General features: G+C 51.4%; 1 protein-coding gene across 2 annotated transcripts in view; it reads left to right on the top strand.

Moving 5' to 3' along the window:
• Positions 1 to 22,343, top strand: part of CIAPIN1 (cytokine induced apoptosis inhibitor 1) — a 347,450-nt gene that overhangs the window by 270,649 nt on the left and 54,458 nt on the right. For both annotated transcript variants that reach the window (XM_068360190.1, XM_068360189.1), the window contains exon 2: positions 19,245 to 19,354. In XM_068360190.1, coding sequence (XP_068216291.1) covers positions 19,262 to 19,354 — 93 coding nt within the window. In that variant the 5' untranslated portion in view covers positions 19,245 to 19,261. The remainder of the gene's footprint in view (positions 1 to 19,244; positions 19,355 to 22,343) is intronic.

Here is a 22,343-nt window from a genome sequence, read left to right as displayed (position 1 = left end):
ATCGGTCGCTACGCGCCACTGCTTGCTAACACGCCATCGCTTGCTAACACGCCATCGCTTGCTAACACGCCATCGCTTGTCAACGCGCCATCGCTTGTCAACGCGCCATCGCTCGCCAACGCGCCATCGCTCGCCAACGCGCCATCGCTCGCCAACGCGCCTTCGCTCGCCAACGCGCCTTCGCTCGCCTACGCGCCTTCGCTCGCCTACGAGCCATCACTTGCTTACGCGCCATCGGTCTCCCGGCCGCCTGCGCGCACCCATGTTCGCGCGCGCGCGAATCAACGTTTTCCCATCACTCGAGCGCCAGTCACGGCCGCACGCCCGCGCACATGCGCACCCATGTTCACCCGTGCGCGAACCAACGGTTTTCCATCGCATGAGCGCCAGTCCCGGCCGCCTGCGCTCGCCCTTACGACCACGCGCCCATGTTTGCCCACGCGCGAGCGCCACCGCCATTTCGTCCGCGATTCCCGTCGGGTTTCGCAACGCGGGCAACCTGGCGAGTCTTCTGGAGCTCGGGCAACCTGGAGAGTCTTCTGGAGCGCGGGCAACCTGGCGAGTCTTCTGGAGCGCGTACTTCCAGATCATTGTCAGCATGATCTCTCACCTGTAGACGCAAAGCAGCGCACGTGCAAGAGCAGGAAGAAGCTTCAGAGAGGTCTGGGCAACATTCTTCTCCTTCTTTTCAGGCAGGCCCCATCATCTCTACTCATCAGGATCGTCCGATCCCCTTCCCTTCAGCGGAAGTCACTGACACTGCGTCTGTCAGCCGTCAGCAGAGGAGGTACTTCGAGATCATGGGGGAACCTGGTTTAGCCCTTCCTCTCCACCATTCCGTGGAAGGGGCTTACCAGGGAATTTTTCTCTCGAGAAATTCTCTGCCCGGCAAGTGACGTTCTCGACTTCGGAGATCTTAAGCCAGGAGAAAGCCGCAAAGTGTGCCATGCAAGCCACTTCGTGGCTGGTCGTCTGGCTTGGATCTCTGGGCATCCTGTTGCGATCCGAGAATTTGTCCAAGGAGAGCTCCAGGAAGGTCATGGAAACTTTCCTCCTCTCGGGCACGAGCACCATCGTTTCCCGGCTCACCAAGTTTCGAACTTGTGGACAAACTCGAAGTTGTAGCATTGAGATGCAGTGACCGAGAGGTTCCTCTCGGAAGTCCCAACCATGGATGTCGGCAAGCTTAAACACTCTTCCGTCCTTGGAAAGACTTTGTTTTGAGCCCAAGGACGGGGAACGGACAGCTGAGAGGTGGAGTAAGTCGAATCACGATTCGCTCCTCCAAAGGCGCTTACATCCAGACCCTACAAGCCTCCAGCGCCTCAACAACAACAGCCTCGTCAGCCTAGGACATCAGAACCGGCCCCGGCAGCTAAGACAAGGTGTCTAAACAGCAGCCCCCTCCTGTCAGAGACAAGAAGGGTGGGAAGTCCTCCAGGGGAGGCAATAATCCTAGAGGGAGCGGCTGAGGCCGCAAACGCTAGGATTGGCAACCCCCCGGCATGGTCCCCAGTGGGGGGATGCCTAAGATTGCTCGTTCAGGTGGCAGCAACTCGGGGCTGATTCCTGCACCATCTCCATGATCAGCCAAGGATATCGCGTCCCGTTCTTTACCTCTCCACTGACAGCAAATCCAGTGTCGCTGAGCTCCTATTCCATGGGATCGGCAAAGGGGCTAGCCCTTCGGGCAGAAGTCAAGACCATGCTCTAGAAGGATGCTCTCCATAAGGTCATCGACGGCTCCCCCCTGGCTTCTTCAGTCGACTTTTTCTTGTAAGAAAGCGTCTGAAGGCTGGAGATCTGTCATCGACCTCTCAACCCTGAACAAGTTTATCGAACAAACTTCGTTCAGCGTGGAACAGCAGAGTCGATCAGCCTTGTAGTGAGACCACAAGACTTCATGTGCACACTGGATCTGAAGGATGGGTACTTCCAGATCCCAATCCATCCGTCTTCCAGGAAGTACTTGAAATTCAGCCTAGACAACAAGATTTACCAGTTCAAGGTGCTGTGTTTCGATCTCTCCACAGCACCGCAGGTGTTCACCAGAATGTTCACCCTGATATCTTCATGGCCGCACAGGAGCGGCATCCTTCTCCTTCGCTTTCTGGATGACTGGCTAGCCCAGGCAGTCTGGGAATCGACCCTTCTTCGACACCGAGACAAGCTTGTGGGACTTTGCCAAGATCTAGGGATCATGGTAATTCTCGAGAAGTCTTCTTTGCTTCCATCTCAACAACTGGGATACTGTATCTAGGCATGATATTAGACTCCAATCTCCAAGCCTTCCCATCAGATGTCAGGATAGCAAGGCTTAGGAGAGTCGCAGAACCTTTCCTCAGACGAGGAGAGCTTCCAGCCCAATCTTGGTTACGCCTCCTAGGTCACCTTTCCTCCTTGTCCAGGCTAGTCCCAAACGGCCGCCTCAGGATGAGATCCCTGCATTGACGGCCGAAGTCCCGGTGGAATCAAGACAACGATTCCCCAGACACTCTGGTCCCTTTAGGACCTGCGGAACGAACGGACCTGCAGTGGTAGTTGACCTACGGAAACCTTTGCAAGGGAATGGATCTTCTCGTCCTTCCCCCGCATTTGATGCTGTTCTCGGACTCGTCAAAAGAAGGAGGGGGGGGGGGCACGTTCTGAATCAGGCCTATGGTCAGAACCAGAAGGGTACCTCCACATCAATCTGCTAGGAATAAAGGCCGTATTCTGGCCCTTCAACACTTCCAACAGACCCTGGCGAGTCACTCCGTGAACGACAACTCCACGGTAGTGGCTTTTTTTTCAACAAGCAGGGAGGTACCTTTTCATAACAGCTTTCTCATCTTGCAGTAGAGATACTGAGATGAACCGAAGTCCACTCAATACCCTATCGGCTCGCTTCATTCCGGGCAAAGGAATGTGCTCTCCAACAGTCTGAGCAGGGCCTCACAGATAGAGAGTACCGAGTGGTCTTCGGCCCCCCCTGGTAGCCAACAAGTCCTGACCTTGTGGACCTGTTTGTGACAGCCTTGAATTTCAAGCTGCCGCTGTACTACTCCCCAGTCCCAGACCCCAAGGCACTCTGGCAAGATGCCTTCCTACAACGGTGGGACAACATCGACGTCTACGTCTTCCCACCGTTCTGTCTGTTGAGAAGGGGGCTCAACAAGACCAGACTATCGGTCAACCTGTCGATGACTCTGATAGCTCTGCTGCGGCATCATGCAGAGTGGTTCCCGGAACTTCTGCATCTCCTGACGGAACTCCTGGGAGAACTTCCCCCACGACACGAGCTACTCAAACAACCATACTGCAACATCTACCACAAGCCGTAGCATCGCTTCGGCTTCACGCCTGGAGACCATCCTGCATCTCCTCACAGAGAGAGGCGTTCCGCAACAAGTCGCAGAGCGGATGTCTCGACACCTGCGAAATTCATTCGCAGGGGTCTACCAGGCGAAGTGAAGAGTCTTCTGTGGTTGGTGTCGTAGGAGAGGTACCTCTCCCCTTGATGCCACTATTCCAGCAATAGCGGAGTTATTGTATATCGGCAGGAGGAAATGCGCCTTTCGCTCACGGCCTTCAGGCTGAAAGGAATAGACATTTCCTCCTCGCTGGATCTTCTTCGCTCATACGAAACTACGAACTTACCTGCCCCCAGTCGGAAGTGAGACCTCCCCCATGGAACATGGTTCGAGCTCTTATTGCTCTTAAGAGATCTCCTTGCGAACCATTACGCCAGGCTTCTGATCGTCACCTGTCTTGGAAGACGGTGCTCCTGCTCGCTCTGTCCTCGGCCAAGCGTGTCAGCGAACTTCATGGTCTCTCGTACGACGTCGCCCATTCAAGAGGATAGGTGGAGGTAACGTTCAGGTTCGTCTCTGAGTTGGTTACTAGACTCAAAATCTTGGAGTCCCGGACCTTCGGTTCGACTCCTTCAGGATTTTGAGTCTCCGTTCTGTAACAGATGACCCAGACCTTCTCCTACTATGCCCTGTAAAGAGTCGGAGGGGTCATCTTAAAGAACAGCTGCAGTTTGTCCTCACGTGCAAGCCCTGTTTGGGAGCATAGGGAGGACGGTGAGGAGGGTCATCAAGATTGCCTTTTCAGCCTGAATTCAAAAGGGTCATCCATCACGCCCTGAATCCAAACCCTCCTCCGTCACGTCGCCTTAGAGCACATGATGTCAGAGGCATCGCAACGTCCCTGGCCTTCAAGAGGAACTACTCTGTGACGCAGGTGCTACAAGCCGGAGTCTGGAAGCGTCAACCGACCTTCACAGTCCACTACCTGCAGGACGTGACCCACAGGAGCCTCGATACGTTTTCTATCGGCCCTGTGGTGGCTACACAACAGCTGATCTAACCTCAGGCTCCTTAATGGACAGGTATCAGAAGGTTGAGGGCATTGTTACCCGGTTTTAGACTGCATGAATGAAAGAAGTATGTCTGGCCCTTACTTCTTTCCTCATCCTCCCCTCTCTTGGGGAAAGCAGCATCCTGGGTTCTCTGCACAGCTGACCTCAAACCTCTGCAGGTAAACCATGCTTCCTTGTGTTCCTAGTATTAAGTTAATACTTTTGCGTCCCCCATACCCTGACGAGGTGGTATTGGGAACGTCCTAGCCTAGAATTCCAGCTAAAGGACTTCAGGTCGACTTCCTAGTACAAGTCACACTTCTTCCCTCCACACACAAGCTTATGTAGGACACACATTTCTTGCGTAGCAAGAAACTTGCGAGGTGCAGGGACTCTTTTTCTCGAGTGCTGCTCACTCGGATTCTGAGTCCCCGGGTAAGCCAAAGCCAGTAAGGCTGGGGACTTTCCACCCTGCCTAAGGGTAAGTCACCCTATGTAAATAGCGTGGTTTGTATTTCGGTTACGGAACAAATGACAAATTCGGAGATAATTTGTATTTTTCCTAACCATACAAACCTTAGCTATTTACACATACTTGCCCGCCAGCCCTGTCCCCCAAGACAAGTCCTACCTCTAAGGGAAGTGAGGCACCTCACCAGTGTGTGGGGGGGAGGAGTAGCTAGCTACCCCTCCCCTACCCCCGTGCTAACTAGCGCGGGGGGGTAGTTTAACCCTCGTTAAAATCTAATGGCTCGTCATTTCAGCTACGCCGAAAGTAAACCCTATGTAAATAGCTAAGATTTGTATGGTTAGGAAAAATACAAATTATCTCCGAATTTGTAATTTTTTCTTTGTTTTGACTTTACTTTTTCTTTTCAGGAGTGCTTGCCCTTGAAGGTTAAATTTGCGAACCTGTTCTGGGAAGGAAGGTCGCCACTGTGGCACCTTCATGTCTGCCGAGGAGACAGATCCTCACGGTCTCTGCCCTTTGTGCAGGGGTCACTCCTGCACGGAGAAGTCTCCGTGCAATGATTGTAGGGCGTGGTCGCCCTCCCAATGGGCACTATTCGGTAAACGCAGGAAGAAGAGATCGAAGAAGGATTCTTCCCCCTCAGAGTTTGGGGCGAAGTGAAAGAAACCCAGACCTTCTACTCCTGCAAATCAATCTGCCCATTCAGGCTCTTCCCGTTCGGGTTCCCCTGGAGCCTCTTCGAGTAAGAGCGGCACCCCTTTAACGCCTGGGCAACCCTGTGGTTCCCGTAGCGAAGCAGTGCCGACTTGCTCTGCAGGGAAACCTGTTGATGATCACTGGCTGTAATGTATATGGCCATCCATGGGGCTTACGAGCCCCTTGTCCAAGGAACGTCTTCAGGAGGTCCTCCGCTTGGGCATACATGCGTGCTCAGGTGCAGAGTTCTCGTTTCCGGCCTGTTCCTCCCTCCGCTCTCCTTCGGAGGATGGATAGAGGCGGGCGAGGATTAGTACCCCCTGGGGTATTCCGTCTAGGGACTCATGAGTCCAGGAACAAACTTCGGCTTAGTTCCTCTGGCTAAACCTGGACTTGATCCTCAGGAGAGGCTTGCCCCTACAGAGGAAAAAAGGAAAGGATTTGCCAGGAGGCTTGCCTCCAGGTGAGGGGGAATCGATCCTTCCATTGAAAGACGAACCCACACCCATCGTCGCTGATCTTCAGTCTCGCCCTTGTGGCGATGCTTCCCTGGGAGCGAAGGGGTTGACTGTCCTTCCCTCTTGCGCGAGAGGCTAGTCTCCCCTGAGTGGTCCTCCCCATGGGGGTTCTACCAACGCCCTATGAACTCATCCATACCAGGATTGGGTCCCTCCGACGGTGGGCCTTCAGAGCCCGATAACGATCACTGGACTCGTCACCTCATCTTGCCTCCTCGCCAGTGCACCCGCAGGTTGCAGCAACCGCTGTACCATCCTCGCAGGCTCAAGCGCGCAGTGCCAACCCCAACCTCACTAACAGGGGAGAGGAAGGCTGCGCGCATAACTTCTCCTGCTCGATACTCGCCCTCAGGGCAAGACGCGCACACGCACTCCGAGCAGCACGACTCCTCGTCAGCACAAAGTGAGCACAGCGAACCGAGCTCTTCAAGGGTGAGCGCTATGCACTTGACCACTGCTCGGTACCAGTCAGCTTTCGCTCCATCACCAAAACGTGCTACGCGCGCTCCCCACCCAGTGAGTGCTCCTCGCGCGGCCAGCGTGACACATGCAATAAGCGCTACAGCTTCAGGGAGCGCTTCACACTCACTACAATATGCGCACCTTCTACCTCACACGCTCCAGCGCATCTTTGGACTGCTACACCTGGTGATTGCAGGGACTTTCAGTGCCCGCATTTACCGGCAAGAGAGCATGCTCCCGGTCTACTGCTCTCTGGGGAGAGCCCACGCCTGCCCGAGGGTGAGCGCACACTAGATAGCAAGCTCTCTTCACGGAAGAGGGAGTGGCAAAAAGACTTAGCTCATTCCATCCAGCGCGATCGCGCTACGGAACCGCCGAAGGCCCAGCCACTGCGCACATGGCAAGTAGGTGAGATGCACCAACAACACCGCGGCGTAGATCACCCAGAGGTCTCCAAGCTTACAGTCACACCAAGAACTTTGAAGCATCGTTCCCCACGGGAATATGATAGGCCCGACAAGCCCTCAAGACCAGTTTCCTTCGAGGCTTTATCATCAGTTCCTAGATATCAAGGTAACTCTGCGGAGTTTTCCTTTACCAAAGAAACCCCATGGTTTCAGGACTTGGTGAAAGCTATCAAGGAGGCAGTAGGGCTTCCAGCACAACCCCATTCCTCGGTAGTCAGAACCCCTGCGATTCCTTTGGATTCCAAGGGCGAAGATTTCCCCCCTTCAGATCCTTGACGATCTTCACTTCCGAGGCAGACCTGATCCCCTCCCACGGTACACTCCTCCAGATATGAGGATTACCTGAGGAGTAGGCTCCGACCATGCAGGACCCCACATAGGAGAGGTTGGGCATAATACCTATCGTGCCCAAGGGCAAAAGGAAAGAAGGGAGGAATAGAACTCAGCCTACGGGAGATACTTTGCACCCTAGGCTGAGCGGGGGTTAGAGATCCCCAAGAGAGATCTCATACACAGAGCCCTACGGCTCGTCACCCGTAGAGCCTGCGAGATTATCCACCAAGGAGTCTCCAATTCTAGCCAGCTTGACTGAGGGAGCAGGACCCGAGGTCACAAGGCCTTTGGAAAAACCCTCTCTCCTGGATTCCATTGCTCCAGGACCCTAAGAGAGGAAGGACTCTAAGACCATTCCTAAGAACTGGCGGTCTAGGGGTGACCATCAGCCTCAAAGGAAGAAGTCTAAGAGTCCAACCACTGTGGGAAGTGTATCCCACAGTGGTCTGCCTCCCAGATCATCAAAGACCCCAGTTGTCGAACTCTACACTCCTCGAGCTGCTGTGGGTGCTAGCTCGGGTGAGGAAGTACCCTTTGACGACGGATCTGACCACTCAGAAGGGGCCTTACCGCTGGCCTCCAGCCTGAAGATGTCTGCACTTGAGCAAAAGGACTCTGATAGAGTTTTTCTTCAGGTCCTTTCGTGCATTCGCCGCATGAACAACCTCGGGGAACAAGACCAGGTTCCGCGCGAGGGCCAAGACACAGTTCTGGATCTGTTCTCCGACGCCCCTAAACCCATCAAAACCAGAGTATCCCTACCCTTGTCTTGGAGGATGAAGGCGGCGAAGTAGCGAGCGTATACCAAGGTAGCTGGCTCTACACACTCACTCAGAGCAGCTGATTCCTCCAGGCTACTTTCTCCGCCGTACATCAGGCTTATGAAGTACTATGAGGTGATTGATGACGATCCCTCCCCTCTACCGCTCGATCCAGAGATCGTATCACTCACACCGGGTTACATCACTGAGAGGATGGCGGACCTTTCAGTTGAGTTCTCTGCGGCTGACACCGCCAACATGGAGCGGGTTGCAAAGTGTGCTTTGCAATCCGCCTCATGGTTGGATTATTGGTTGGGGACAGTTGGCTACCTCGTCAAGAATGAAGACTTCTTATCGACGAAGAGAAAGGAAGCCCTCTTCTCCTTCCTTCTCTCAGGGGCCAGGACCCTTGAATTTTTGACGGAGAATGTCATCAACCTATCAGCCAACTGGATCTTGAGGCGCCGAGATGCGGTGGCCTCCAGAATCCAGAAGCAGCTGCCGAAGAGGGAGACTAACAGACTCTGCAGCTCTCCAATTAATGGCCCTACGCTGTTCGCGGGATTCAGCATCGAGGCTGTGGCTGAGCGCCGGAGGAAGGCGAGCCACGGCTCTCTCCTTCAGTACGCGGTAGCTCCCTGTAAGCCTCCTCAGCAGCAGTAACAACAGCAGAGTACTGTACTGTACAACCACCAGGAACGACCAGAAAAAGACTGCTCCTAAGAAAAAGCCTACACAACCTCAGGAGCCTAAGGGTTCCAAAGGCTTCAGAGGCAACAGCAAGAAATCACAGCAATACCCCCGACCTGTCCACCAGGGGGTGAATGCCTGATCAGCAGATGGCGGTGGATGGAACTGGGAGCTGACCCCTGGTCAGTTTCTGTTCTCAAAAGGGGATATATCGTCCCTTTCATCAACAATCCCCCTCTCCTGGCTCATCCACCGTCAACACCAGAGTCCTACGTGTCGGGATCCGCGAAGGACAAGGACCTCCGGGCCGAAATCCGGACCATGTTGGAGTAGGACGCTCTTTAAGAGATCGAGGACGGTTCCCCAGGCTTCTACAGTCGCATTTTTCTTGTGAAAAAGGCGTCTGGAGGCTGGAGACCAGTCATCGACCTCTCTGCACTGAACGGGTTTGTTGAACAAACTCCGTTCAAGATGGAGACCGGTCAGACAGACAATTAGACCACAGGATTTCATGATCTCGGTAGATCTGAAGGATGCATACTTCCAGATCCCAGTCTACTCATCGTCAAGGAAGTACCTCCACGTTATGTCGGCAAATAGGGGATACCAATTTAAAGTGCTGTGCTTCGGCCTGTCGACAGCACCCCAATTGTTCACAAGGCTTTTCACCTTTGTCCAAATGGGCTCACAGCCAAGGGATACGCCTTCTCAGGTACCTCGACGATTGATTGATACTGGCAGACTCGAGAGAAACCCTTCTTCTCTACGGAGACAAACTTCTCCAACTTTGTCAGGATCTGGGGATCCTGATAAACTATGAGAAGTCGCATCTAGAGCCAATTCAAGAAATGGTATACCTAGGGATGAATGTCAAGACCAGACTAGGCAGGATCTTCCCATCTGAGGAAAGAGTAAGAAGGTTGAGGAATGTTGCTCAATCATTTTTCTCAGAGACCTTGCTACCAGCTCATCGATGGCAGCAATTTCTAGGGCACCTAACTTCTCTCGAGAAGTTAGTCCCACACGGCACACTTCGTCTAAGGTCTCTACAGTGGCGATTAAAGTCCCACTGGGCACAACGGGAGGACTCACCGGCCACGCTAGTGCCGATAAGTCCAGAGCAGCAGAGACCTGGAGTGGTGGGTGTCGGACACCAACCTCTTCCGGGGCGTCGATATCCCCTCTCCTCCCCTGGATTTGATGCTCTTCACAGACACATCAAAAGAAGGGTGGGGGGCTCACCTGTCACACCTGAGAATTTCAGGCTTATGGTCAGAATCCGAAAGGTCATGCCACATAAACCTCCTAGAGATGATGGCAGCATTCCTGGTCCTCAACCTCCCAGATGCTGAAGCCTTGATGAAGATGGGGGGGGGAGGTCCATAGGGATTAGCAGCTGGGCTTTAATGAACAGTGGGACTGCTTTCTCACTGGACCTCGGTGCCCAATTGTTGATTCAACTAAATTAGTCAGCACATTTTCTCCTTTCTTTTGATTACTTCTTTCATTCTCCCATCTCTTGCTCTTGGGCATGAACTTGGTGACGACTTTGGCTTGTATGACTTTGGTTTTCATTGCTTCTTTGGATTTGCCACAGGGTAGGATGGATGGCGTACCATCTCAACCTGTACAAATTTGGACGCCATCATCTCTGGCAGACCCCACTGGGTGCAAACCAAGTCTGTTAAGAGTCGGGCTTCAGTGATCCGGTTCTAAGTCACTCATATATGCGGGTAATGGGTGAGGCCAGGCCTTGGAGTCGTCGATGGCAGGGGCTAACTACTACTACTACTACTACTACTACTACTACTACTACTACTACTACTACTACTACCCCCCCCCCCCCCCCCCCCGATCAGTGTACGCCCACCTAAAGAGAGGAAGTCCCTCTCTATTAGAGGACTGGTCCCCGCTGAAGCCTCTTCTTGTGTTGGGCCACATGGGATAGGAGGCCTAACATCCTCCGATAAGAGGTGGATAACCCGGCTGGCTGCTACTTTAAAAACGACCTGGAAACTCCAAAGGATCATTCTATTAATGCTCAAAAACAAAGTAATTTTGGTGACATGGAGAATTTGCAAATCCTTCATGTCACTCAGATTCCCATAGAAACTAATTATAATGTGCTGTATAAATCATTTCAATATTATGATCACGTCAAAGAAATTAGAATGAGACTTGAAGGTGACAAGTGGGATTCATGGATATCATTTGATAACCATGATGAAGCATTCAAAGCAATCAGTAATATCATGAATATTAAAATCAATAATCTGAACATCAAGGGTGCTCTTTGCGATGGGGTACCTAAGGATCTAGATATAAACGAACCTTCTCTTGTCGTCAGCACTGGGAGAGACAAGAGGAGGATCACCAAAACATCATCTCTGCTGGATTCACGGAGTCATCAATTACGCTCTGAATCCAGATCCTCATCTCACACGTCGACCTACAATGTCAGGGGTATAGCTATTACCCTGGCCCTTTTAAGCAGATTATTCTGTGACGCAAGTTCTACAAGCAAGGGTGTGAATGTTCCAGGTGACTCATACAACCTTATTCCTGTAAGACGTGACCCACAGGAACTTGATAAGATCTCTATCGGTCCTGTGGTGGCTGCACAACAGCTGGTTGTATACCTCAGGCTCCTTATTGGACAAGTAGCAGAAGGTTGACGGCACTGTTACCCGGTTTTAGTCAGCGTGAATGAAAAAGTTTGACTGTCTCTTATTGTTATCTTCATCCTCCCCTCTCTTTGGGAAAGCAGCATCCTGGGTTCTCTGCATAAGCTGACTTCAAACCACTGCTGGTAAAACATGCTCCCTTGTGTACCTAGCATTAAGCTAATACTGCACTGTTGCGTCCCTATACCCTGGCGAGGTGGTACAGTATTGGGAAAGTCTTGGTTACAACAGTTTTTCCTATAAAAAGACTCGTAATAACTTTACCTGGACAGTCACACTTCTAAATATCTCAACACACAGCTTGCGTAAGCCGTAGACCTTGCGTAGTAAGGTTTTAGTGAGGAGCAGGGACTCCTTATTTTGAGTATTAACATACTCAGATAAGGAGCCCCCGGGTAAAGCCAAAAGCCAGATTGGCAGGGACATCCACCCTTCCTAATAGGAGAGTCACCCTTAAATAAATAGCGTAGGTTTGTATTCCAGTTACGGAACAAATGACAAATGCGTAGATAATTTGTATTTGTTCCAACACAAATACTTACCTCGAACTACTTTCTTAGGAGTTACCTGTAATCTCCTCTCTACCGACCAGAGTTTTGTGTAGTATACCCTACACCCGTTTTCTATGGGGGGCTAACCCGGGAGTGAGAGAACGTGCCCCGAGGGTAGCCTTGAGCTAGGTCGGCGTCAGCTTGGGTCCCGTTAGCCAGTAAGTTCTCTGGTTGCGACGTGATACCATACCATCACGCCACTCTCGTCTCTCTCGACCCTTTGTGTCCGACTCGTGTGTCCCGATTGGTTACCGCGTGGTATCTCTGTGCTTATCCCTTGTGTTCTTGCGTGTTCACTGCCCTTCCTTGTGCTTTCCAAGTGTATTCCTTGTTGATTCCCTTCGTTCCTGTGCCTTGTGGTTGTGTGCGATGGAGCAGATCCGCCGTTGTCCTGGGCCTAGAGCCGGAAAGTCGTGTGGAGCGTTCCTTTCCAAGCCCGAAGTAGACCCTCACTCCCTTTGCTCTTCCTGTAGGGGCAGGATGTGCTCGCCATCGGATACGTGCATTGAGTGTGTTGGTTGGAGTGAGATTCAGTGGGTGCGTTACGGCACTAAGAAGAAGAAGTCGTCGAAACGTTCGCCCAGGAAATCTAGCATCTCTTCGCCGTTACCGTCACCCAGTGGACGGTCCGACGGGGCTTCTGTCTCGACTTCCCCTACCCAGAGTAGGGGACGAGGTAAGTCCGTTGCGGGGAAAGAGCCGAGGGCCCTTCCCCAGGAGTCTAATGTGTGTGAAGTGGGGGTTGCTGGGTCTTCTCAGGCTAGTGGGGGGCCTGGTAGTGCTGTGTCTGGGGGTTCTGGAGACTCTGCCCTTGTGCTTGGGGGGCACGTGTCCTCCGACGACCCCTTGTGGTGTAGTAATGTTGTGCCTGTTTCTTCGCCCGCTTCGTGGGCCTGTGTTTCAGGTTCTTCAGCGGCTGGTGACGCCCAGGGTAAGTTGGACTCCTCGGTAAGTGAGCCCTTCGGGTGGAGGCTCCCTAAAACGCCAGGTAGGTCCCCAATGCGGATGGAAGAGGGCCTGGATACCTGGTTTCCTAGTGTTGGGCGTCAAACCTCTTTTCCAGCTCCTCTGCCGGCGGTTCCAGAGACCTTCCTACAACCCTCGACCTCTGGTACGCAGCAGGTCGCGAAGCCCTCCGTAGCCCCCGCTTCTGCCCGTCGTTCGGGTGGTACAGTTTCGTCGGGCTCTTCAGATGGTGGGGCTTCGTTCTCTTCAGAAGAGGAAACGAGGAGGAGACATCGGCGACGGAGGGAGCGGTCCAGGAGCAGGCGTTCCCGCTCAAGCTCCCGTTCGAGGTTCAGTAGAAAACGGTCCCGCTCTCCACGGAGGAAGTACAGGAGGAGTAGGTCCCCCGATGGTGATTGGGTCTTCGTTCCCCGTAAGTCTGAGTTGCAGCGTTCCCCAGACCGGCAGTCCAGGGATTTCTCGCCACGAAGGCCATCCTCCAGACGCAGATATGACCCTCGCAGGGAGAAATGCGAGAAGGCCGCTTCAGGCAGGCATAAGTCCGCGAAGCTTCCGGTTCACCCCGCCCATCGGGGGAACCGTGCTTCCGTACGGGCAGCCTGGCCGAATCAGCACAGCTGGTTCGGCCCTCGGACTTAAAGGAACGGTTCCCTCCGTCGGGTCAGCCCACGGGATCCGCGTCCTCGTCCCCCAGAGAGAATTCACGAACGGTAGTCCTCGCCGGTACGGCGATGCCAGTTCTGACCCTCGAACCTGGTGCGGAGGTTCCCGCCGGGGAAAACCGGTACCACCGCAGGGGAGTGCCTGTTGTTCCAGAACCGAAGCGCCCGGTGGGAGTGCCCGGTAACTTGGCTCCTCGAGATCAGGCGGAAGGTACTGATGACGGTAGAGAAGGTTCCCCGACCGAGGACTCGGCCTATCGGAAGGTTATAGGCCTGATTCGAAGGCATCATCGGATTGAGGAACCGGTCCCAACCGATGAGGACTACTGGAGGTCCAGCCTAACCCGCTTGATGCAGGTACCCGTCCAACAGAAAACCTCCCTGGCCCTGCCTGTGGCCCGAGATCTCGTCCTGGGACGGGCTCATGTTGATAGAGTTGTGGCAGGTAATGCCGAAGCTCCCAAAACGCAGAGCTCCTCGAAGTTGCTCCAAGTGCTCAAGACACAGAGTAGGTTCTATGTGCCAGAGGGACAACGACCGGGAGCCTGCAAGGTGGAGCCTGCCCTCGACGTTCTGGGACAAGGTGCCCCGGAGGACAGAGCCTCTTCAGCCCCGATTTGCTTTTCGCAGTCGGAGGCTGCGATGATGGAGGAGATGTTGAAAGACTTGGTGCACGTCTCCTCTTGGTTGGACTGGTGGGCTTCCACACTGGTAGGTGTTCAAGCCACATATGACTTAACGGACCCAGAGCAGCAAAACCTCCTGAGGGAACTTATCATCTCCGGGGGCAAGACCCTGAAGTTCCTTACGTATCAGTCCCTTGCCCTGTCAGCGAATTGGGTTCTTCGCAAAAGGGACACTATTCTGGCGAAGCTTTCCCGGAAGGTCCCAGACAGGGAGGCGAGGGCCGTGAGGAGCCTTCCTGTGTGGGGTGACTCCTTGTTCCCCTTGAAAGAGCTAGAAGAGATTATGGAGAAGGTGGCTAAACGAAAGGAAGTGAACGCTCACAGGCCTCAACCGGTAAGGAGGCCCACCTACAAGAGATCAGCATCAGACGGGCCCTCTACTTCTCAGGCCCCGCCTAACTTGACGAGGAGAGAAGCCCCTTCTTCCTCGTGGGCTTCAGCGCCACAGCCCCCCCATAGAGGAGCTCCAGCAGCGTCTGCCTCGTTTAGAACAGGGTATTCTGCCTCCAGGAGGAGGAGGTAAAGTGGGAGGCCCCCTACTCCTGCCTAAGCCTCAGGTCGGGGGATGCCTCAGACTACATTGGCAAGCATGGAAGGCTCACGGAACAGAGCCCTGGACAGTATCCGTACTGAAGGAGGGGTACAGGCCACCGTTCTTAACGGAACCCCCGCCTTTAATTCCGGCCAGACTGTCGGATTGGCTGGCACCCAAGGACCCGTTGAAGAGGGCGGCCCTTCAAGAAGAGGTGTCCACGATGTTGGGGAAGGGCGCCATGGAGGAGGTCCTGCACCCAGGACCAGGTACCTACAGCCGACTGTTCCTGGTAGAAAAGGCGAAGGGTGGGGTGGAGACCGGTGATAGACCTGTCAGCTCTCAACAAGTTTGTGCGAAAGACAGATTTCAAAATGGACACTCCGAAGTCGGTCTTGCTGTCCTTGAGGGAGAAAGACTACATGATGACCATAGACCTCAAGGATGCATACTTCCAAATCCCAGTCCACCCCTCAAGCCGGAAGTTTCTCCGGGTGAAATGGGGTACCCAGATCCTGCAATTCAAGACCCTCTGCTTCGGGTGGTCGACAGCTCCCCAGGTATTCACGAGAGTCTTCACGACAGTCTCGGTGTGGGCTCACAAGCGAGGCATTCGCCTCATCCGGTACCTGGACGACTGGTTGCTTCTTTCCTCCTCAGAGGACGTTTTGAAGGAGCAGGGTATAAAACTTCTCCAGTTTTGCAAGGGTCTGGGTATCATGATCAACCCAGAAAAATCGAACCTTTCTCCCTCCACCAGAATGACCTATTTGGGGATGACACTGGATTCCCTACTAGTGAAAGCTTTTCCGTCAGAGGAGCGGGTAAGCAATCTAATGAAGATCCTTCTCCCTTTTCTGTCGGGGCAACCCAGGAGGGCGAAGGACTGGCAAAGGCTAATAGGTCATCTGGTGTCATTGGAGAAACTGGTTCCCCAGGGGAGACTCAGACTCAGGGCCGTCCAATGGAACCTGAAGAACTTCTGGAACCAACTGGACTCGCCCCAGAAATTATTTCCAGTCCTGCCAAACACAATACCCTCCCTGGAATGGTGGCATTGCCGGTCGAACACTCTCAAGGGGATGCCCTTCGCGACCGAGCCTCCCGAGATGCTCCTATTCACAGATGCCTCCAACCAGGGATGGGGGGCCCATCTCCTCAACGGGACGGCGAGAGGAACCTGGATGGACGGGGAGAAAGGCCTACACATCAATGTCCTAGAGTTTAAGGCAGTCCAGAAAGCTTGCCTGCACTTCATCGATCTACTAAGGGGAAACACTGTGGCGTTGATGTGCGACAACGCCACAGTGGTAGCGTACTTCAAGAAGCAAGGAGGTCTAAAATCAAGGGAGTTGTGCAATCTCACCCTAGAGATCCTGGATTAGGCGGAGGCGAACCAGATAGTGTTATTGGCAAGGTTCATCCCCGGGAAAAAGAATGTCCTAGCCGACGGTCTCAGCAGGATGGGTCAGATAGTAGGAACAGAGTGGTCCCTCCTCCCAGAAGTAGCCAGGCTCATCATTCAATGGTGGGGTTCCCCGGTGATGGACCTCTTTGCAACCAAGCTGAACGCACAACTCCCCGTGTATTGTTCTCCTGTCCCAGACCGAAAGGCAGCCTTGGAGGATGCCTTTCAGCACAAGTGGGACAACCTAGACGTGTACGCTTTTCCCCCCTTCACGTTGATCAGGCAAGTGCTCAACTGAGTAAGGGCTGCCCGGAATTTAAGGATGACTTTGGTAGCGCCCTGGTGGCCGGAGAGGGAGTGGTTCGCAGACCTGAAAGACCTGACAAGCCATCCTCCGTGGCCACTCCCCGACAGGCCAGATCTTCTACAACAGCCACGCTTTCTCAGGTTCCGCGACAACCCACAGTCTCTACGCCTTCACGCCTGGAGACTATCGAGCGCCTCCTGAGGAAGGAAGGATATTCGTCAGGAACGGCTAAGAGGATGTCGCGATACCTGAGAAGGTCGTCGGCAGCGGTCTACCAAGCGAAATGGGCCTCTTTCACAAAGTGGTGCTCTTCGAAGAGCATCAAACCCCTCAAAGCCTCAGTCCCAGATATCGCAGACTTTCTAGTATATCTCAGAGACGAGATAGGGATGTCAATCCCAGCTATAAAAGGAGTACGAGCAGCCTTGGGTCAAGTCTTCCTTCTGAAGGGCATCGACCTGGGCTCCTCTAGACACATCTCTATGCTCGTCAGGAGTTTTGAACAGTCCTGCCCCCCGCAAGCGGTTAGGGTGCCTCAGTGGGACTTAGCTAGGGTCCTGAAGATGTTAAGTAGCCCCCCTCTTTGAACCAATGAAGGATATTGTAGATAGGGAGCTCACTCTCAAGACAGTCTTTTTGTTGGCCTTGGCCTCTGCGAAAAGGGTAGGTGAGATCCATGGGCTGTCTTATGACGTCTCTCATTCGAAGGGGTGGAAAGAGATCTCTTTCAAGTTCGTTCCTTCGTTTGTGGCGAAAACCCAGAACCCAGCAGTCTGGGATCCTAAATTCGAGGGGTTCTCTCTGCCAGCTATTCCTAGGACTGGGAATCCTGAGGATTTGAGGTTATGCCCTGTCCGTGCCATTAGGAAATACCTTGAGAGGACTGCACATCTCCGGCCAGGCATCAAGAGCCTTTTCGTCTCCACAGGTGTTACAAAGAAGCAGGTATTGAAGAATACCATTTCCTTCTGGTTGAGACAAGTTATTGCCAGGGCCTACAAGGAGGAAGGACTAGCCTTGCCAGGCACTCCCAAGCCCCATGACATCAGATGTTTGAGCACTTCCTTAGCCTTTGAGAAGAACATGGCAGTGGGTCAGATCCTTCGTGCGGGCACCTGGTCGAACCAGTCAACCTTTACTGCCCATTACCTCAAGGACCACTCAAGAAGGTCCTTAGACGGGTTCTCCATTGGGACAGTCATCTCCGCGCTCCAAGTGATTTAACGGTAAAGCCCCAGGCTCAATCGTGGATAGCAAAACCAGGAGACACAGGTTCGTTCCTTTTCACCCTAATCCCCGTTTCCTATCCCTATCGGAGATAACCACACTTGTAACCATGGAAGAACACGTCTCTGCAACTGCATTACTGGACTCAGCATCAGAAGAATTTTTCAAAGGGTGAATACTTAGACACTTACGTGAGCTCTTTGTGTAGTTACCCTATCGTCCGTTTTCCCAGTGTGTTTTTGTTTTAAAACCTAATTCATAGCTAGGCTACTTGGCGTCCGCTTGCTGGGTCTGGAGGTCAGAAAGTCACTCCCACCTCCTAAAGTGTAAGTCTCCTAAGAAAGTAGTTCGAGGTAAGTATTCGTGTTGGAACAAATCAAAAATTTTAAGTAATTTTTATTTTTCCTAACATACTTACCGAGAACTACTTTCGGGTAATGGCCCTCCCTACCTTCCCCGAGTGCCTCTCTGCCCTTGCAAGGACCTTTTGCAACATCCGAGGAACTTACTGGCGCACACGACCCAAGCGGACCTCGACCTAGCGCAAAGGCTACCCTCGGGGCACGTTCTCTCACTCCCGGGTTAGCCCTCCATAGAAAACGAGTATGGGGTATACTACACAAAACTCTGGTCGGTAGAAAGGAGATTACAGGTAACTCCTAAGAAAGTAGTTCTCGGTAAGTATGTTAGGAAAAATAAAAATTACTTAAAATTTTTTATTTTTCCTAACATACTTACCGAGAACTACTTTCGGGTAATGGCCCTCCCTACCTTCCCCGAGTGCCTTTCTGCCCTTGCAGGGACTTTTTGCAACATCCGAGGAACTTACTGGCTAACGGGACCCAAGCTGACGCCGACCTAGCTCAAGGCTACCCTCGGGGCACGTTCTCTCACTCCCGGGTTAACCCTCCATAGAAAACGGGTGTAGGGTATACTACACAAAACTCTGGTCGGTAGAGAGGAGATTACAGGTAACTCCTAAGAAAGTAGTTCTCGGTAAGTATGTTAGGAAAAATGAAAATTACTTAAAATTTTTGATTTTTCCTAACAAAACAAACCTTTGCTATATATACAAACTTGCTTGCCAGCCTTATCCCCGTTGAAGTCCTACCTCCAAGCAAAGTGAGCTAAATCAGTGGCATGTGAGCGGGAGCGGTAGCAATCTACCCCCCCCCCCCCCCCCCCGCCAACTAGCGGTATGGTTAGTTAACCCTCTCTAAATTTTAATGGCTCGTCATTTCAGCTTCGCCGAAAGTAATACCCCTAAATAAATAGCTAAGGTTTGTATCATTAGGAAAAATGCAAATTATCCACTGTGTCATATTCCTGTGGCACAAGCGTTACAGCACATTTAAATTCAGTATGAGGTTTGTTTCTTTTGAAGTAATTATTCTCTTACAATCACTATGACCTAGTACTGTAATTGTTACTGATATCTGGTAATTAATTTAATTTGTATTTCCTATACTTCTGACAGGTATCAAGATTACCACAATGTTTGGAGTCAAAGTTTCACAGAAGGTTTTGTTGCTATGGAGTGCTCCTGTAGATACTGAAGAGTTGCAGGCCATGGTTGGAGACCTCAAAGTAAGAATTCTGTTTTTATTTGTATTTCAAGGATGATATAGAATGGACAGTTTAAAACTGGAATTATTCATTATCACAGAAAATATGTAAGTAAATTATTGATAATACATTTCTGTATTTGTTTCTACAATATTACAAACCTTCGTCATCTAATAAGACACTGAATAGTCACTTTGATTCCTGCCTCCAAATAACACAGATGTGCCATTGGCTTCTCTTCAAAACTTAACTTTTAAAATTTTCTTTCTTCAACTCTAGGACATGTCATTTGCTTGTTCCTGTTGACGATGCTGTGCTATGCCTTTGGACTTTTTCCTCAAAGAAGAATAAACTTCGTCGTTTTATAACATTGTCTGAACTCGAGCTGGAGGCTAATATTCTGCCCTTGAATCAGACTTCCCTGATTATTTTTTATGATATTATGATATATTATTATTATTATTATTTATTACCATATGATATATTATTATTATTATTTATTACCATTCTCCATTTAATCTCGGATGTACCTGGGATAGATAATAAAAATACAGGAAAGCGAACCAGTTCCGTGCTTCTTCCACACAGTCCAATGACTGTCCCTGAATGCAGGAAAAATATCCCTGTGCAATTGAGTGGGCTTTGTTGTTAGATCCTTGCCTGTATATATATCTAGATGATTGTCCAGTTCCCTACGAGTTCGAAAGAAGACATTTTCAGGATGAACAAGTTCTTCCTGAAAGGGAAACCGTAGTCCACTTATGTATGATGTGCACTCTTGAGCAACATATCTCCAGGCACATACAGGATTTGGGCTCGTAATCATCGTTTACTGAAAACACACTGCTTCACACCCGTAACCTTTTCCAAATACGTAGATCGAAAAACCCTGCCTCGTCAGACATTGTCGATTCTCAGCAAGTTCCTGATATGTGACACAACAGTGTGCTCACACTAGCATGTTTAACATTAACAAGCCTGTGGCCTACACAACAACAGCGCGATCCTATACGAGCTCTCTTTACACTAGCACACACTGTGAGAGCTTCATGTGATCCCATGGATCCACATGTTCCTCCTTGACCCTGCTCACCGCAAGGGGAAATATTTCTTTACATCCTGAACGGGTGACCACGATCACACACTCGTTCGATGATTGCAAAGCTAGCAATGATGACTCGCATTCATTTGAAGCATTCTGGTCGCAGAGCTTAATAGCAATGCATGCTCTCCTATTCCCTTCCCAAATGGACAGAGGATAGCTGATGAAGCTCTCCAGGGTGCAAATTCCTCATGCATTCAGCCCAGAACATGACGCTTACTGAGCGGAGGGAAACTACTCCTGTACGAGCATCTGCTCGTACCTCTAAGTGCACTCGGTCGAGGCACGTAGTCAGCCCACTTCGTACGTACTGCGGGTCGGAAGTAACAAGTGCCAACCCCCTTCCTTTTCCCCCTTTTGGATGATTAGTATGTTAAGACCAATTGATAGGAGTTTCTTATAAGTCACTCCTATCTTTTATCTCCCCATGGGAGAGATAGTGTTGCTCAATCCTTCATACAGGGTGAAGAAAGAGACAGCAAGATAATGCGCTACTTTACTTTAGTCACGGCTGTTTGCAATTGCAGACCTCTAGGGGAGCAACACCACGCGTGCTCGCAATTCCCAACAGATGCATTATCGCGCACTCTCATAGGAGCACCATCTCACTTGTTCGCATACACATTAGAGCAATACTAAGCATGCTACTAGGTGTTTGCACACTCCCAAGAGAGTGCCATCTCACCTGCTTGCTACAACATGCTCCTATGGGAGAATCTCCACTAGCGCTCTCATTTTTGGTCATGTGGCAGGGGTGTACCTATCTATTTCACTCATTCATCATAGAGCAGCCACATACTGATGCGCTCCTATCTATTAGCGCACAAGCTCGCTCATCAGTTGGCATGTGAGCTTCTGCTCTTGATTCACTCTTGCCTGTTTTACTCCCAGATATATGTGGGATAGATAATAAGGATGCATGCAAGCAAACCTCTGCTCCCTCAGGTACTACTTTCCCTGAATGCAAGGAAAGTACTCCGGTGCATTAACTGGGCTTTTGCGTTAGATCCTTGCCCCCCAGACATGTAGATAATCAAAATTGCCAAGATGCATCACTTTTGTTGAAAATTAAAGATTGTTACCAATCAAGTGTTCCCGTAGTTGGCTTTTGACAGTACTAAACCATCATTGGAGTATTTTTCATTTAAAGCCAAGGGATTGGCTAACTCCACCAGGTCTTCGTCTCCTCGTCCCCCACATAGTAGTCAGAGGGCAAAGTATTGCCCGTGAGACCTTTTAGTTCCCCAATTGGGAAAATTAGAGAGAAGTTTTTAATCTCCGACGCTCTTCGGCACCAGCTGGGTACGGCATTCAAACATGGGGGGCTAGAAGCCAAATGATTTCTCTCCGAAAAGGAGTGGCCTCCTAAGATAAGGACTCGCATGACTTTGTAGGACTGTTATCACAAGCAGCCTGTCAGGATTTCACCAAGTCTAACAAGGCAGACTCCAAGACTTCCTTTCTACAGGTCCTGTCCCCTATCAGGAGGGTTAACGACCCGACCTTGGCAAATCCTGTAGATCACTGATTAAAGGCAGGACAGCGGCAATATACAAACTATGCCACGCTCCCCAGGGTTCGAGACAATAACTGGAGCTCCTCTGGTCAGAACTAGCCAAGGGGACATTTGAAATGGTCAATGTGTAGGTATCGGCTGGGAAAGATTCCCTAAAAGAAGCCCAATCATTTAAAATCTTGCCACCAGCTTTTCTGGGGCAGAGGCAAGGTGCTATTATGCGACACAGGACACTCATCCATCTCCTCTCCCTTTGGACCCAGGGGTTTCTAGCCTATCTTGGCTCCATCCATTTCAGCCGAGAAACTAGCCATTCAACGCATTACGTTCACAGCTTTGAAGGCTTCCAACATGGAAGCTGCAGCAATGCCTAGTCTGCAGGCAGCATTCTG

Source organism: Palaemon carinicauda, chromosome 36 (assembly GCF_036898095.1).
Source record: "Palaemon carinicauda isolate YSFRI2023 chromosome 36, ASM3689809v2, whole genome shotgun sequence".
NCBI classification, from domain to species: domain Eukaryota; kingdom Metazoa; phylum Arthropoda; class Malacostraca; order Decapoda; family Palaemonidae; genus Palaemon; species Palaemon carinicauda.
The sequence above is the reverse complement of the archived record's forward strand: the minus strand, read 5'-3'. Positions and strand labels throughout refer to the sequence as shown.